General features: G+C 39.0%; 1 protein-coding gene across 3 annotated transcripts in view; it reads right to left on the minus strand.

The window, feature by feature from the left end:
* The window catches only part of Stat4 (signal transducer and activator of transcription 4), a 114,404-nt gene that overhangs the window by 37,368 nt on the left and 60,114 nt on the right, over positions 1-16,922 (minus strand). For all 3 annotated transcript variants that reach the window (XM_031367436.1, XM_031367434.1, XM_031367435.1), the window contains 2 exons: positions 3,551-3,649; positions 39-131 (listed from right to left, as the gene is read on the minus strand). In XM_031367436.1, the coding sequence (XP_031223296.1) occupies positions 39-131; positions 3,551-3,649 (192 nt within the window). The remainder of the gene's footprint in view (positions 1-38; positions 132-3,550; positions 3,650-16,922) is intronic.

Genomic DNA, 16,922 nt, shown 5'->3' on the forward strand with positions numbered 1-16,922 from the left:
AGACCACTTACCCAATGCTGCTGTGTGAGACCACTCACCTGCACACTGTTTTTAATGGCAGCCACTTTGTGTTCCACATTTCTTTGTCTTTCTGAAACTGAAGAACTCTGTAAGGATTTCTCCAGAGGTCCCTGGAAAAAGAATGTCTTGCAATTTCACGGTTGTTGACAAAACATGTTTATGGTTATAATAAAGAACACGGTACTTACATTGACCTGAGCTTTAGATCAATGTGATGCATAATATGCTATGATCGTTAAAACTCGTGCTGAGAGAGCTGGGCATATAACTCACCAGCAGAGAACGCCCAAGGCTCCGGAGTCCCCCGAAGAACTAAACATTATGCTTGTAGTGTCGAGAACCAACTGACTTGAGACTTTCTCAGAGGCCCCGCGAAAAGACAAAAAGAACTTAAGTTCCATGTCCTTGTCCAGGAGTGCGCTCAGCAAGCCAGTCTAGGTCTGGAGTTAGTGCTTCTGAGGAGTCAAAGCTGCAGTTTCTGGGTACCTGATTCTTTCCCCTGGACTGTGGCAGCTGAGTCTGAGGTGTCCCACATTCTCTTTACCAACATTATCTGACTTGGCTCTCTGATGACTTTAACCATTTTCCCTCCTGCAAATAATGCTGTACTTCTTAATAAACTTGCATAGCATAAGTCATCAGCTTACACAAGGCTGCCTGGTCTTAGTTATTGCTTTTGTCTTTTTTGTTTCTCATCTTGTTTTAAAATCTTTCACCCCCATTCCTCCCACTCAGCACCTCACTATTAAGGACCTTTATTCCTGTTGGTTCAGGACAAGCGGTGCCTCGTGTTGGGTGGCACTTGTCCCATACTCATGCCTCAAATTGGGTGCCACTTGTTCCCAACCAATAAAAGTCAAGAAATTGAGAAGAAACAGCAATAGCAGGGACCAGGAGGTCTGGCACAAACCAATCACTTATGCCAAGGAATACACTTCACTAAGAAGTACAACATTGTATATACTTTTGGGGAGGGGCAGCCAAGGTCACAGAGATCTAAATCATGATGTTAGCAAAGACAACCCGGAAGACCTTAGACAGCTGCTTAAAGGCAGATAACCACAGTCGAGGGCGAAGAATTGGGTCGCCAGAAGCCACAGCCTTGCTTCCTCTGAAGCATTGGCTCCAGCCTTAACCAGAATGACAAGTCCACTCCTGGACAAGGACATAGAACTAAAGTTCCCTTTGTCCTTTCATTGGGACCTCTGAGCAAGACCTGGGTCAGTCTGCCTCTGGACACTGTAAAAAATACTAAATGCCATGAAATAGACAATGTTATAAATCTAAGCAACTAAGCAAATTAGAAAACATCAGATATAATTTTTACTTAGCTATGGATGTAGTTATATTCTTGTAAGAATATGAATATATGCATAGATATTCTGAATTAAGTAGATATGACTGAAACAACACATATGTCAAAATGTAATGTTACTGTTAACACTAAATAGTACAAGTATGGGTCATTTTATGATTTCTAAAAGATTTTTTTTATTATTTTGTGTGTGTGCATTTGTGTGCCATATGTATGTAGATGACATCAGGGGCTAGAAGTCTGATGTCCTGCAGCTAGGATTACAGACAGTTGTAAGCTATCCAATGTGGGTGCAAAGAACAGAACTGGGTCCGCTGGAAGAAGAGCAAGCGCTCTTAACCTTGGAGCCTTCTTTCCAACTTCTAACTTCATGACTTGAACAATGTTCACAGCTTCCTTCAGACTGTCTGCATTACTCCTGAACTGCACGTGATTTTAAATTAGTATTATAGAGTCACATTAAGTTAGGATTATACCAGTAATTGAGGGTGTTGAACCTGCTGAGATGTGGTTTATTTTTAGTTTAAAACAAAGGAAATTTACCAAAGGAAATGGAAAAATGATTTGGTTATGCAAAAAGGCCAAGTAGCTCTTCCAAGCACCATATCTTGGCCACTCTAATAATCTGACACTGAGTATATGGCCCTTAAACACAAAGTTCTATAGCTGTCTGGAGATGAGAAAAGAATGACTAAGGAGGCCCTGCACCACAGAGTTAAGCAGAGACCAAGAGTTAGAGCAGTTGATAACTTGACAATACACATTAGAGCAGTGGTGGGACCTCAGGGAAAACCCTTGCTCTCAGCTCTTGGTGAAATGTTCTTTAACTACGCCACACCCTTCAGATCAGCAAAGCTTTTATAAGCATGCTCCTTTATCACATCCTTCTCCATTATTCCATTATTTGTCTACCTACTTGAAATTTTAAAAAATTTCCAGTCCTTTGTTTAGGGTAGTATGCAGTAAAAGTATCAGAGTTACTTTGGTTAGTATATACTTAAATGTTTTGATATGACTGATGTTTGACATTTGGAGAGAGTAGAGGACACTCATGAACACATATGAGATAAAGTGAGAGAAAGAGAGACAGAGATGGAGAGAGAGGAGAGAATAATGACTCTATATGTGACAGGTACAAAATGGACAGCCTGCAATTTAGAAACCATAGTATTTACGTGGAAACTGCCATCCTTTGTCATCCAAGAGCAACTGAGTTGTCAAAAGTTCAAGTTCTCAGTCAGGCAGTGGTGGTGCACACCTTTAATCTCAGCACTTGGGAGGCAGAGGCAGGCAGATTTCTGAGTTTGAGGCCAGCCTGGTCTACAGAGTGAATTCCAGGACAGCCAGGGCTACACAGAGAAACCCTGTCTCGAAAAAAAACAAAACAAAACAACAACAACAACAACAACAACAAAAAACCCTCAAGTTCTCCCCAAAACATTCATAAACTGATAGTGACTAAGCCTCAGAAATTATAAGTTTTAATATATATACATATATATTTATATATAATAGTTTAGACATATAGTTTATATATACACATATACTTTTTTTTAGGTCTTTATAAGTTGTATTGTTCGTTAAAGTGTGGAGAATGTCATTTAGAAAATACATTGTTTTATAAACTTTTCTCTTGGTGTAGCATATGCTTAGAGACTGCTGGTTCTTCCATTTCCCTAGGTTCTTATCACATTCAGAGGGATAAGATAAAATACAATGTAAACTACTTTAGTGCTAAGGGAGCAGAGTCCCAACCACAATTGGGAATCTAACTAAGGTGTGGTCACTGTATTCCCAGATTAATGCTATAAGATGGTAGGCCAGCATTTAGCCATAAAAACAAAAGGAATCCAGAGTAGCCAGTCTGGTGCCACACACCTGTAATGCCAGCACTTGGAAGAAGAACGGAAAGATGACAAGCACACGGCCAGCCTCTGCTCTATAGTGAGTTCAAGGCCAGCCTGCTCTATATGTCTGTAAGGGACAGGGCAGGGGTGGGAGTTTGGAAAGACTTGGTAATCATCTCACTGTGGAATAAAGGCAAGCAACTTCTCAAAAGAAGAGCCTAAGAACTTGGAAACTGTGGGGCTGGTGGAGCCACTAACACAGTTTCTGATTCTCCGGAAAACTGAATTTAAGAAGAAATCAAGATCACAGACTCAGAACAAGTTACTTGGCAAGGAAGCAATGCAATGGTTAATCAGAAAATGGTACCTGGATAGGCATGTTGGCTGCAGCCAATATTCTCCTCTCTTCCCTTAAGCAATTTGAAATTACCACAGCTACATGCATTGGATTTCCATGGAATTTTCCCTGAAAGACAGTGAAGCAAAAGAAGCATAAAAGCTTTGAAAAAGAAACACATGTAAATCATAAAGCAATTCCATACTTGAAAACTAATAATAATCTTCCGATAAGCCTATAAAAATATTTGGGATCTGTTCTAATTATCTATCCTTTTGCAATGCCATGGAAACGTAGACTCTTAATGAGAGAATGTTGCTTTCTTTGCTTTAAAAAATTCTTAATAGTTGTTCTTTGAACACTTCTTTATGAACACATTGGAGGGTCAGTTTATGCTCGGCACTGGGTAGGTTTTAGATATAGTAGTTATTTCCCTGTGAGTCCTGAAGACTCAAGACCTAATTGTACACATGGTAGTTCTGGCTTCAGGCTTATAGTCTCTGCCATGGTCCCCATTTGATGATATTCACGTCAACTACCTCATAACTGTGCTATACTCAAGCAAAACTATACTCGCTTCTCAGCAGAGATATTTGTGACATTGAAGCTTACATTTATTTTACTGCCAAGGCTAATGATGTACATCTGTTAACCGGCAGCTTAGGATATTATTTGAGCCATCTAATACATTGCTGTAAGTGAAAATCTCTTTAGGGGAATCATCAATGGTTGCCATAGTGCTCAGCAATTTCATAGTACAGTCATTTTCCTTACTTTCAAGAACTGTGCTCTCTGGCCTTGATTGGTGCTATCTGGAACACCATGATTTTAGTCAGTCATGTTAAAACTTCTTTACTTGACCATTCTGAGGCAGGATTAGAAAGAGGCATTGGAGACAGGCACACTAATTGAATCTCTGCCCTCCTTTCTTGAGGTGGCAAATGGTACTGCTATCCTTAAAATGGCCAAAAGGTCAATAGAGGAAAAAAATAACAGTCCACAAAGTAGAAAATTAACACCAATCAAAAGCAGATTATACAGACAGCTAAACCAAAAGATCTTTCTGGGGAGAAAAGAGAGTGTTGTTGGCTGTAAACCTTATAGTGGCTGAGACTTCTGGGGGGGATATGAGAGTCTGTCAATTAACAGTTCCCTTTGTGAAACTGGGGCAAAAAACTGTTTGGATTCCTGTTCTTCCATATTCATCCTTAAAAGGATTTTCTTGGGGCTAGTGAGATGGCTCAGTGGATAAGAGCACCGATTGTTCTTCTGAAGGTCCTGAGTTCAAATCCCAGCAACCACATGGTGGCTCACAACCACCCATAATGAGATCTGACACCCTTTTCTGGTGTCATCTGTCTGCATCTGAAGACAGCTACAGTGTACTTAATTCTTAAAAAATTATTTTCTTTCTTTAGGTCAGAAATTTCCAGAAGAAAACAAGTGAATTGCCTGAAACTCTGAAATCAGAGCTATGAAAGTAACTCCGCTCAGTATGGGGGAGTCTCATGTTTCTAACCTGTCTACATTTCAGTCTATGTGAATTTATTCCTGTTAATTTTGACATCTCTTGGTTCTTTTCATATAGCTCACCTTTAAGTCCACCGCCACCTCCCCTCAGCAAACCTATTTTCTCCATTTTTACCTTAACGGCACTAAAAATGTTTCCTTGCTAGGAAGGGTTTCCTTTAGGGATAATTGCAAGCTCTGTTATTAATATAAACTGTGAATTTGTCCTTCTGGGACGAAGGGTTTCTCTAATGCCGCAGACACATTGGTGTCATCTCCGATCTGGGTGCTGCTCACAATATGGCTGTGTGGAGCTGATCTTCATTTTCCTGTCAACACTCAACTTCTTTCCCCTTGCTTTGCCTCTGCTTTCCTCCATATCTGTGAGGTTAAGTCACACACTCCTCTCCTTTAAGGGCCAGACATTAATGCTTTTTTCATTAAATAATACATGTTCATTTTCTTCCTTAACACCCTCTAATGTAATGCCTCACTTTAATATTTGAGACAAAATGTCTTGTGAAAAGTCACTGTTTGTTCAGTGCTAAATTATTTAAAGATGTGTTCAGGCTCACCTGTGAGTAGTGACTATGTCCATAGCTCACAGAACAGCAATGAAATGAACCCTAACGTGTGTGGCATTCTGCTTCTTGCTATGCCAAGGCCTTACAAATGTCCCTGCTCTCTGTAGTAGCCTCTCAAGGTCTTACAAAGGTCCCTGCTCTCTGTAGTAGCCTCTCAAGGTCTTACAAAGGTCCCTGCTCTCTGCAGTGGCCTCTCAAGGTCTTACAAAGGTCCCTGCTCTCTGCAGTGCCCTTTCACTGTCCTAGTGTCAATCAACAGGCGATTTTAATTGCAGCAAAGTCAGATTTATTAGTATTCCCCCACGCGATTAGGATTTTTAATGATGTACTTAATAAACCTTTCACTAAGTTTCCGTCATGGGGATTTTTTTTTCTGTGACTCTTTGAGTATAGAAGAACATTGGGATTGTGGATTGTAAACGATTTTTATGGCTATGGCTGCCGCTACAAATTTATCATGGTGTACACTAGCCAGCACGTTTATTGGTAAGTGGAACAACAATATGAACTAACCAGTACCCTCAGAGCTCCCAGGGACTAAACCACCAACCAAAGAGTACACATGGTGGGACCCATGGCTCCAGCTCCATATGTAGCAGAGGATGGCCTTGTTGGACATCAATGGGAGGAGAGGCCCTTGGTCCTGTGAAGGCTCTATGCCCCAGTGTAGGGGAATGCCAGGGCCAGGAGGCAGGAGAGGGTGGCTTGGTGAGCAGGGGGAAGGGGGAGGGAATAGGGGGTATTTCGGAGGTGAAACAAGGAAAGGGGAGAACATTTGAAATGTAAATAAAGAAAATATCTAAAAAAAAAAAAAAGAGTAAGAACACTAGTAACCCTGATAAACTAATGTTGCTGTTAATTTCAGTTCATCTGGAGTTTGTTAGTGAAGAGCATTTCTCCCCACCCCTTGGATGCACAGTTCCAGCAACATTCATTGAGAACTTTTGATTTTTGCTCTCTTGGCCCAGTTCTGCCGTAAAACCTGTATTCCCACCAATATGGCAGGTCTCTTTCTATACTCAGTTCTGCCTTAGAGATTTGTCTCATCACTGTGTCATCAGTGAGATCATTGGAACTTTATGGTAAACCCTGATCGCAAGCAGAATAGGATTCTTTGCATTTCCATGCAAATTTCAGAATCAGCTTGTAATATTCCCCTACACTCTGTCTCTCTTTCTCTCTCTGTCTCTCTCTGTGTGTCTCTCTCTCCCTCTCTCTTTCTTTTTCTCTGTCTTTGTCTGTCTTTATCTCCCTCTTTCTGTGTCTGTCTCTCTCTCTTCATTGACAGCTTCAATATCACCGGATCTTTAGAAAAGTTAAAGGAGATTTGGCATGCATACAGTTTTGTTCTACTCCAGTCTTTCTCATGCTTGTTAAAATGCCTCTCTACTAAACAGTTTTAATTTCCCATGAAAAATCTGAAACATCTTTTGTTAGGGTTGCTTCTGGTTACTTGGTATTGTTTTGATATGAAGATAACTGATATTTTCCTCTCAAGGCTGATATATGGGAATATAGTTAAATTTACGTATTGATTTTGAGTCTAACAAAATTGCTGACTCGTATAGTCTAATAATGTATTTTTTATTAATTCTAAATTTTCACCTGTAGATTCTTTTAGATTTTCTATATTCGTGAATCAGGTCTTGCACAGCATTTGTAGAATGCCCCCTTTGGTCATTTCAATTCCACCCATGTTTGGAAGTGTAGTGGTTAATTTCCAAACAGGTCACTTTCTTTTAACTTTCCTTAAAAAATGACTTTTAATATAGTTTAATTTTGATTGCAAAGAGACTTCCAATGATGAAAGTCACTAAGTTTGTTGATATTTGCTTTGTGGCCCAGAATATAGATAATTTGTAAAAATTTCATGCTAACTTGCAGGGAATGAGCACTCTGTAGTTGTTGGTACAAATAATTTATTCTAATTTATTAAGTCAGGTGTTATTTTGTATAAATTTCTGTCTTCTTGCTGGTTTGTTTGAACTATTGATTTTATAAGTCAAAGGAAGAATTATTTCAAAAGCTCCTTTGTAAGTTGTTCTGCTTCTGATAGAAATGTTTAGATATGTATTCCTAGAAATTAAAGCCCCTCATGGCTATGAGCTGAACTTTATCTCCAGTAACAATTTTACCCTAAAGAAAGATGATTAACTCTGGTATAATGCTTTTTAGTTTTATCTTATTTCAAGAACTCTATTTCAAAGTTGATATAGATAAATATTATACATAGATAAAAGGGTAAATATATAATAAATATGGTTAACACAATCCTAAAACTTCTTTGATTGTTTAGAATTAACTTTTTTGAATCTCAGTTATATTCAGATTCATGGCCTCATGTGTTTCTATAAATCATCGTCCTGTGGACTGTGGGGATGTCAGCAATGAATTTCTCAAGAGCACAGCTACTCTGTTCTTTCTGTAAGACTCCATACTGGAACTTTTATCAGAAGTTCTCAGTAGCAGATCCTCAGACATCCATTCTGGAATGGCCAACTGGTTTGTTGACTGACACACTAAGAGTGTGTCTGGTGGTCTAGTCATACTGTCATCATTAGCAACCACATCTCTACACAGTCAGGGCAATTACTACTTAAGTGCTTAGACAGTTGTTCTTACCCATCTACTACTGTGGTCCACTTTCAGTGATACTACCAAGGATGTTTTCACTATTTATGTGTATGAATACTTCACCTGAATGCCTATATGTGTACCTTGTGCGTATCTAGTGACAGCAGAAGTCAGAAGAGAGCATCAGATTCCTGAAACTGGAATTGCAGATTGCTGTGAGCCACAATGAGGGTGGATACTAGGAATTCAACCTGGGTTCTCTACAAGAGCAGCAAATGGTTTTAACCTTTTAGCCATCTCTCCATCCCTGTTGTTCTTAGATATTGTTGTACAGTTTTAAATTAAATATAGGGCAACTGTATTAATCAATCGATACAAGGAGACTGTGATATGCTGCTTTTTATGATCTGAATCTTACAACTTTTAAGGATTTTCTTTCTTTTTCCATTTTTCAGATCCCCAGAAATGCAAACAATGTTCTGTCTTGCAAATCAGCCTCCTACCTTCTAGCATGACCTATTTAGTTAAACACATATTTTCACTTTTCTGCAGCAGCATTGTACTGGAAGTGAAGTGTATTCTGCTCAGCCAGCAGGACCTTTCTGATACAGAGATGTATATTTTAATGGTGATACAGAGATGTATATTTTAATGGTGATGCTGTGCAAGTCAATATCCATTTAGTACAACTTCTAACTTCTTTTCATGTATTTCAAGAAATACAAAACTAGATCATTTAATCAGTAATGAATATGTATTAGACAGATGTGTTCTTGATTCATTCTGTATACATAACTATTTGTACTATAAATTGTAGTGTTGTATTTTGATGACATTTTAAACAGCAGTTAAACAACATGTTATTGCAACAGAGTGCATAATTCAAGTGAAGTGACAATCACATGAATAGCTATGACCTGATTTCACATCACACATAATGACAATGACATAGGGACAGCCACATGGTAACAGCAATTAAGAGGTGTCAAAATAAGATGCATTCTGATTAAGAAGAAGGGTTATTGGTCACTGCTGGTGGGTGTGCAAACCACCCAGGGATTTCGGAAGACAATTTGATAATTTCTTCTAAAAATAAACACTCTCTTACCATGGGATCCATCAATCACTGTCCTTAGTATTTACCTAAAGAAGCTGGAATCTTATTTATATATAAGTACCATATATACATTAAAAGTTTATAATAGCTAGATTAATAACTGCTAATATTTAGAAGCCACAAACGTTCTTTCAGGTGGAGAATTGGTCAAGTAAACTGTTGTACATACAGTCAAGACAATATTTAGTATTAAGAAGAAATGAGCTATCAAACTTTGAAGACAAAATAAACTTACATGCTGCTAAGAAATATGTCACCCTGTAAGGGTATGATATATTCCAGTTTTATAATTTCAAGAAAACTTAAAACTGGGGGGCAAGTATTTAGGCAGATTGCTCAGTTTAGTGCTTGTCACATGAGCTGGAGTCCAGTGCCATTGGAAACACTTGGTATGATGGAATGCATTTGTAGTGCCTGCACTGTAGGGCAGATAGGTGGGTCCTGATGCTCACTGGCCTGCCAGCCTCGATGATTGGAAAGCTCCAAGTTCAGAGAAAGCCCTGTCTTTAAAAAAATTAAAAAGGCAGAGGGCAACTGAGGAAGACACCCAGTATTGACCTCTGACATTTACATTCATGTACACCCACATGAACACATATACACAGGTACCACACACACTACACACATCAGGAAGACCAGTAAAAGAGTCAGTGGTTGTCAGGGGTTTGAAGAGGAGGAACTCAGAGGATATGGTGGAGCCATGAAACTGGTGTAATGCAACTGTGCCAGGTACATGACATGGTTCCATAGACCTGTAGAATTCTAATGTAAGTTAGAGATCTTAGTTAGAAATACTCTTTTCAGTTCATCAATTATCACAAATGTACCATGTTAATACAATACTTAAGACACTATCTGGTAGGAGACAAGGTGGGGTACTAGGGATGTACGTGAGAACTCAGTTCTTTCCTCTCAGTTTTTGAGGAAATGAAAGATGTCCTTAAAACTTGTTTTATTGATGTGACATTTCTTACCCAGACCTCGTTAAGCTATCCTTATGCTAGAAATGAGTGCAGTAGAATGAAGAGGTTCCCCAGGTTAAATTAGACTCAAGTTTGCTTGTCTGTTTGGGGTTCTTCAAGACACAGCCTGGACAGAGCATAGGATGGTCTTACATGCACTGTGCATCTGTGGACGATCTGGAACAGTAGATCCTCTGCCTTCTCTGTCCCTGGGGTGCTAGGGGTTCAGGTGCACACTAGCAAGCCAAGCACAAAGCTGGCTTTGAGAACAGAAGGGAGAGCTGTGGGTTCCCAAAGCCTCTGTTTTCCTTTCAGACAGTCTCATTATGTGCCTCGGCTGGCCTGAGATTCACTATTAGACCAGGCTAGCCTCAAACTCGGAAAGACCCCACCTGCCTCTGCCTTCCATGTGTCGGAACTCAAAGCTTTTGTAATTACACACAGCTTCCAAAATGTATACATGAACCTGGTATACATTGTGTGTTAACCTTGCATTCATGCCAATACCAACATACTTTAACTAACTGAACCTCAGCTTGCAAGTGTGTGTGTGTGTGTGTGTGTGTTAGTCTTCATTGTATATTCTTGAAGAAAATGCTTTTTAAATGAGCTAAATATGTCTTCTTTAAGTTCAGAGTACATTCTCCGCACAATGTTCTATATTGGTTTTGATCGGTTACTGATGATTGTCAACTTGACACACACACACACACACACACACACACACACACTTAATAATATTATTACATTATATATTACACATTATACATTACATACACATACAATGTAAAATAGAACTACAGCTATAGTTAATGAAAATACAGAGAATAGCCCTCCCTTTTTGCTGATGAATTGTGAATTTCTAACATCTTAGAAAAGCAATCTCATATCTCTCAAGCTTTAAATTGCTTATGTTTTTAACTATTAAGTACATTTCTAGACCCCTATCCCATAAACTTAAATCAGGGGCACATAATTAATCCATGTACAAGGTGCTTTGCAGTGTTGTTTGTGGTGAACAATGGAAAAGGTAGAGACTGCACACTGAGCAGGAATTGCCTGATAAATCATGCTGCACTCACACCAGGGACCACTTGTTACCACTGATGAGAGAGGATTTCTGCGAAGTGAAACTTGGAACTCAGAGAAATGAATAATAAAGTTTCATTTTTGTAAGTGGCAAGCTCTTGACATCATCACTTAAAAAATTCCGTAACCACATGCTTACATTCGCATGGGTATAATTCACATATTTTCCATTTTTATTCAATCATGGAATTATGGATACGGAAGCCTGTGCACTTAAATTTTAACATTTAGGGTGGAAATGATGTGCATGGAGGTGAGGAAAAATTAAGAAAAAAGTAAATTGAAAAAAAAAAAGCCTTATCTGTGATTTAGTCTACTTTAAGAGAAGTGATATTTGGGTGTTTATGAAACAAAACAACAGTAAGATACTAACAAAAATGTAAATAGTGGTTGTATTATTTTGGTTGAAATTTAGGGTTTTTTTTTCTTTCTCTTTACACTTTCCATTTGAATTTTCATGAATACCTGTATAATGTAAGCAGTTAAGACAGTACAAAGCTGGTTTTTATCCTGATGAACTCTATTGACATTAAAAAAAAATTGGTTCATACAATGATCAAAATATAGATTATTAGAACCTAACACAAGAAGTGGCGAATCTTCCAATGGGAAGAAATAACAACCATTCTGTGGGCTGACATTGGAGAAGAAACTGTCAAAGTGCCCATTCATTTCCCATTGAACAGATGTTTGAAATTCAGCTCCATAGTGGTGGAACCATGAATACTAATTGAAGAACTGTGGGAGATTAAACTGAGAGTGTTGCTAAGGGCCCTTGAGGACAGGTCCCAGAGTCCTGATACTGGTGTGCTGGTACCTAGAGCAACGACACTTCACAGTGGTCTTTGTGCTGCTCTAAATGTCTACATGCAGAACACACTTTTTGCCATCAGGACACGGTAGAGAAGATGCTGACAGATGTTCCGTGTTTCTCCTGGGTGGACTGGCTCTGGTCTCCACGACTGTCCTTGCCTTGTCTTCCTCACTCCCTTGCCCAGTCAAGACAGCATTAATGAGCCACTTTGCCTTTCTCTTATCATCTTTAGTGAACTCCTACCAAGCTGTGCATTTGCATATTTTGTGTCCTCTGGGCACCTGACAGCCTGACCCAGCAGCATTTGAACCTGACCTTTGAGGTGAGAGTTTACCTTAAAAAAATGCACTGGGAAGTTCTCCGGATTCAAGGTCAAAGTCAAGGGCTGTAGGTGCTTTCATGCCATTATTAACAAGACATTTAAAGAAAGGCCACCCTCTGCCGAGCAGTGGTGGCACACGCCTTTAATCCCAGCACTTGGGAGGCAGAGGCAGGTGGGTTTCTGAGTTCGAGGCCAGCCTGATCTACAGAGTGAGTTCCAGGACAGCCAAGGCTATACAGAAAAACCCCATCTCAAAAAAAAAAGAAAGAAAGAAAGAAAGAAAGGCCACCCTCCTTCCTCCACTTTTGATTTCTTCCCCTGTAAAATCTAAGCCTAGTTTTTCTCTCCTGAGTAGTGAGAACTAAGCAGGGTGTTCATATAGTCACAATCAATTATTAAATGAAGGTCAAATATGTATATGTATGTTGATTGCAGAAGCAAAAATATCCTTTGTAGGAAAATTTTAAAATGCATAATCACTAAGATTCAGGAAATTACATGAGGAAAAAAACATTCAAATCCCTGTATTTGATCTTAATATTCTAATACATTCCAGTATATTCTCCATGTGTGTAGTATATATGCATAATTAAACATACGTTCCAAAGCATACTATATATCGCTTTGAATCTGCTTTTTCACTTAATTGATACTCCAATACATTAAAATTCTTCAATAACATTATTTTTATAGTGATTGAATGGTTATTTTAGCCCTGGTCTGAGTTTAAGAAAATTTCCATTTATATATTAATGTTTTTACCATCAAAGTGTTATATTATCAACCCAAACTTGTTAAAATAGAACATTTAGATGTTGCTCATTTATATTTTTACTTTGTCAGAAAACTGAACAAGATGCATTAAAACAGCCCACAATCATCTTTTTTGCATTTATAATTTCCAATTCATATGTGATTTAACATTACTTAATATGCCATACATTCCATAAATTTGATCCATAAATGTTCATTTGAAATTGTCTCTTCTAGTATTGCAGCATTTGTCCTGATTATTGCTTTGGGGCTTAAATTTAACATTTTAAAGTAGTGTCATAAGCCCCATAAACAGTAAATTAAATATTACATGTCCTTAGTACAAAATTGTCTAACCCACATAGTTAGATCTATTGTCTCATTTGCATGCTATTATTAAAAACTACATGATGACAATACTTTGTTTTATTGCATTAGCCTAATAGGTCTTTACTCAGCCTTTTACTTTCTGCCAATACTTCATCCATTAGGTGGTTGCTTATAAAGATCATGGTTAAGTTTTATGTTGATTACAAATGAAAACCATACTATTACAGAACTTCATCAACTTATACTGTCATTTTTATTACGCTTCTTTCTACTATGTCAGTTTCTATTCTGTCAGTTTCCCATTTCTTTTGCTTGTCTATTGGTTTTACTACACATCTCTTTTGTTTTTACACTTCTCCAAATGTTTGACATGTATACGTAATGTATTGTGCACACAGCAATGGCTATGATGAACTTACCAGCTGTGATTTTGCACATGCCCTTGTTTGTATTACCATCCCTAAGCGATAACTTCATGTTTACTGCTGTGCTGAGAGAGTGGGCATGGTTATGCTGGTCATACCTCCTCCAACAAGGCCACACCTCTTAATCCTTCCCAAACAATTCCAACTCCTGAGGACCAAGCAGTCAAATAGACAAGTCTATGAGAGCCATTTTCATTCAAACCACCACAGGCTTGGCAGCAAGTACCTTGAGACACTGAACATCTCACTGGCTCAACTATTTCCAATCTGTGCCTTCATGATCTCTTAGTTAACTCAGGAAAGTGTCCTAGAGCTTATTCCCATTTGCCATTCTGTTTCTATTCCATTTTGTTTTGTTGGCTCTCTGGAATCTGATCTCCATGTTCTTTCATGTTCTCACATTGTGACTCCAGGAAATTTGTACTCTCCATGGTGTCCACTGTATCCAACACGATGTTAATTCCATTTTCTTTTTCCACCATGATATTCTTTGTGTTGTCATTGTTGTTCTCCTTATATATCATCCTCTTAAATTTTTCATCCCAAACTATTTGCTCTTTCTAGATTATTGTCTTATGTCATAGTTTTCCCGAAAGTTCTTCACACAGTGGGGTGTTAGGAGATCATTTTCAGAAGTCTATCCTCTGACACTTTGAGGTATGCTTGAAGCCTTTCGTTGTATACCAGGCATTTATCATTAAGCAGTCTTTTATTATAGGGAGCCAAGGAGGGGTTTTTGTGATTTAGTTTTATCTGCCTGATCCTTGTATATAGCTCATTTACATTTTGGAATTTAAAATCCAGTCATCTCACATTTTAATGTATCCTTCCTTTCATACATTTTATCTCAAAGATTTTCAGGCTAATTATAAACTCAAAGTCCTCATGAGCAAAGTAGCCTTTCTTTCTAGCAAATGGAGACCACCACAGCAAAACACAACTGCATACAATACAGAGACCAACCGGTGATGGGGTAGTACAGATCCAACAGAGACATGTTCTTCACAGCCCCTGTACCTATGGCTCAGGGAACTCTGTGGAAGGGAGGCAGAGAGACTATAGGAGCCATAATACCAGGAAGGCTGCTGTGCCACAGTCTGTCCTAGAAATTGCTGTGTAACCATGGAAACAGATGCAGACCTACAGCCAAGCATTAGATGGAGCTCGGGGAGTCTCGTGGAAGAGTTGGGGGAAGGACTGAAGGACCCGAAGGGGATAGGAACTCCACAAAATGATCAATAGAGTTAACTAAGCTGGACCCTTGGGTTTTCCAGAGACTGAACCACCAACCAAAGAGCAAGCATGGGCTGGAGGTAGACCCCCACCCCACCCCTTGCACATATGTAGCAGATGTGTAGCTTGGTCTTCATGAGGGTCTCCCAATAACTGAAGTGGGGACTGTCCCTGACTCTGTTGCCTGCCTGTGGATCTGGTCCCCCTAACTGGGCTGCCTTGTCTGGCCTCAGTGAGAGAGGATGTGCAATTTCTTGACACAATTGACCTGCAAGTACTTGGTGTGCCAGGGTGGGGTGATATCCAGGGGCTTCCTCCTTTCTTAGAGGAGGAGAGAGGGGAATGGGGGAGTGATGATAAGGGAGGACCAGGAGGAGAAGGGGGATGTGATCAGTATGTAAAGTGAATAAATAAATATATAATTAGAAAAAAGAAATGGCTGCATGAATGAGACAAGAGCAATGGCAATATCAGTGAACATGTTAACACAGAAGGAGAAAACTTCATTGGGTTCCACCCCTAGACAAAGAACAACTGGCAACTAATAAGTGCCAGGAGAAGAATTAGCTCCTTCCATGGATGTGCACCTTATTGGCTGTCCAGTGCAGAGTGATTAGCCCTGAAATCATTTATATACACACAACAAAAATGGACCTAGGAGGTTGCACTTATATATGTTTGTATGTATGTAACATTAACATTCAAAGAAAAAGAGGCTATTAACTTGAGGGGAGCCATGGGAGCAGTTTGAGGGAGTGTAGCTTGGGGCAGGGAGGGGGGGGAGTGCAGGGTCGAAAGGAAGGAAGGAAAGTGATGTAATTGTATTTCGATAAAGACACTTAATTTCTTAAACTAATTCTTAAACTAATCTAAATAAAAATAGTCCAATAGATCGTTTCCTTTACTTATCTCCCCTTTACATCTTAACTCTTAGCTTTGAGAAAAATCTCACTCAGTACTAATACATATTTACTATCTGTTATTTTCTGTTTAACTTAAAGGAAACCGTTCAGACAGGGGGACATGTATGGCTTCCCCTGGGTTCCTGTCTCATATCACATGTAGCCCGTCTCTGGTGAGCAACTGCAGTTTGAGACTATGAACAGTAAGTAGTGAAGGGTTCTAGGCATCAGGGCCTTTTTTATAACCTTTATGTAAAATACAACTCAAATAACTATATAACACAATTGTGAAAAATTCACCTCTCCATCTACAATTAAATTCCAAGACAGAAGAAATGTGGGAAGTCTCACAGAGTCAAAGCTTACCACTGTAAGACTATGGGTAACTGTTATTTCTTGCTTTTCTTTTTTCATTTTCCGTATTTCCTATGGTTAATATGTATTATTGCCCCTGTATAAGAAAGAAAACCCATTCTTCTAACTGGACAGAGAAGTCCCACTGGTAACAGAATCGCCAATGAACAGCATTTTCCTGATGTTCAGCTCTAAATTCCTGGGAGATAAGACTGTATTGTAGAGGCAGAATATTGTGACTCATTGTCATTTTTATTCATTTACCAAAGAAGAAAAGAAAAAATAAGTTTGCAATGGGCATATATAAAGCAAGTTTTGGTTTGCTTATTTGTCATAACCCTGGCTAACCCAGAACTCACTATGTAGACAAAGCTGTCCAGGAGTCCACAGATATCAGCCTGCCTCTGTCCCTCTCTCTGCCCCTCTCTCTCTGC

The sequence above is a fragment of the Mastomys coucha genome, unplaced genomic scaffold (assembly GCF_008632895.1).
Source record: "Mastomys coucha isolate ucsf_1 unplaced genomic scaffold, UCSF_Mcou_1 pScaffold14, whole genome shotgun sequence".
Lineage (NCBI taxonomy): Eukaryota > Metazoa > Chordata > Mammalia > Rodentia > Muridae > Mastomys > Mastomys coucha.